At 32.9% G+C, this 1,656-nt stretch overlaps 1 protein-coding gene across 1 annotated transcript in view; it reads left to right on the forward strand.

Annotated features, from left to right (window-relative positions):
- The window catches only part of LOC119593922 (coiled-coil domain-containing protein 103-like), a gene marked incomplete at its 3' end in the record, with an annotated part of 9,343 nt that overhangs the window by 2,452 nt on the left and 5,235 nt on the right, over positions 1 to 1,656 (forward strand). Inside the window, 2 exon segments of the mRNA XM_037942938.1 lie at positions 36 to 205; positions 1,220 to 1,368. Of these exon segments, the coding sequence (XP_037798866.1) occupies positions 43 to 205; positions 1,220 to 1,368 (312 nt within the window).

Genomic DNA, 1,656 nt, shown 5'->3' on the forward strand with positions numbered 1-1,656 from the left:
ATGGTATCATATATTACATATTTTATTTGTTTCAGCTTCACAATGGCATGTGGAGGATGGGAAGGAGGTGTTGATCCAGGCCAGCTTGAGGCACGTCTGAGGGCGGGAATTGAAGCGGACAGACGCTACGCAGCGGAAAATTCTGCCAAAATCCGTGCCATCCACTCAGCTCCTACCTATGATGAGTTTAGACAGCTTGTGTTGGGTAAGATGTCTGCATTGATGTTGGCAACTTGCGTGTTTGACAAACTATTTTTTATATTTTTGCTTTAAAGTAATTCCTTGATTTAATAGACTATCATCTGTCTGTTAAATGAAATATAACCAAAGGCCTATTTTTTTGTTTTTATTATAAAAAGATATTTATTTAGTTTAATGTAGTTTTTATTCATTATCTGAAAGGAGATAAGAAGGGTATACCTCAGCTTCTAATTCATATAAGGCAGTTGTGTGGTCTGAATTTGCTTAACCCTTTCTATTAGCCCTTTGAAATGCTGGATTTCTACTTTTTTCTCCATTTAGGAAATTAGAAAATTTGGTTTTATTTATTGCACTTTATTGGTTAAAAAATCTTGCATATCATGAAAGGGAAAGGAAAGCAAAGCAAAAACTTGCTTCTATTTTTTCAAGCTTTGCAACATGTAGTTTCTAGGTTATAGAGGGTTAAAGAATGTGTCCAGCTTTATTTTTTGTCACTGATATTATTTCTTCATTATTGTTGCCTTGAATTGCTATAAATATAGGTTGTAAGGGATAATTTCAGGATCTGCTGTTGAATATGAAATCTGATAATTTAAGGTCTGTTTGCTGCATTTAGAAATATCTGTGTACCTACTCTTTATAATGATACATTATTTATTCTTTTGTCTTGATTAATTAGGTTTTAGAATATATTTTTTTAGGGATTCTTTTTTTTTAGTTATTTTACACATTTTATGTCTTACATAATCTGTTGTAGTTGCTTTATTTTCAGAAGCTGTAAGAGTCTTCTTATTGTAACTAAAATTTCAGCAATAAATTAGGCATGTTTTCACAGTGATGATAGTGAAACAGAAGTACCCTCTATTTACCCTATGAGTACTTAGAGATTTCAGTTTCATTGCACCAATTTTATGCAAATTTTTAACATCAGAATCTTAAAGGGTTCATCAAATACTCATATTTCTGTATGAAGATTTTCACTTATAGAAATATCTTAAAACTCTGATACCAATTTCAGGGACCCACTTGAAGCCACTTGATCGAAATGACAAGAATAAGGTTCGTCCGTCCATTTGGAACTCCATAGCATCATCGGCAACGAAGAAGTGTAGCAAACTAACACCCCATGATACAGAAAATTCTGTATATCCTACTGATGTTCAGTATGTGAGTATCTTTTGGTCTCTGCAAATTGATAGTAAATTAATTAATGCATTTCAGAATCTCTTATATCAAAGGTAATGTATTTTAGATTTACGGGGAACCCTACTACTTTTAGAGAAAAAGGACCCATGACACTTCTTATGCATCTTGTGTGACTTGACTGCATTGTTCACCTTTGTGTTTTACCAGTATCTTATATGAAACATTGGTGATCAAACATAAAGGTGAGAAATTCCAAATCTTAACCCAATGCCACCGGGAAATTATCCTTCAGTTTTCAAGATTTTTTTT

The sequence above is a fragment of the Penaeus monodon genome, chromosome 33, assembly GCF_015228065.2.
Source record: "Penaeus monodon isolate SGIC_2016 chromosome 33, NSTDA_Pmon_1, whole genome shotgun sequence".
Taxonomy (NCBI): Eukaryota; Metazoa; Arthropoda; class Malacostraca; order Decapoda; family Penaeidae; genus Penaeus; species Penaeus monodon.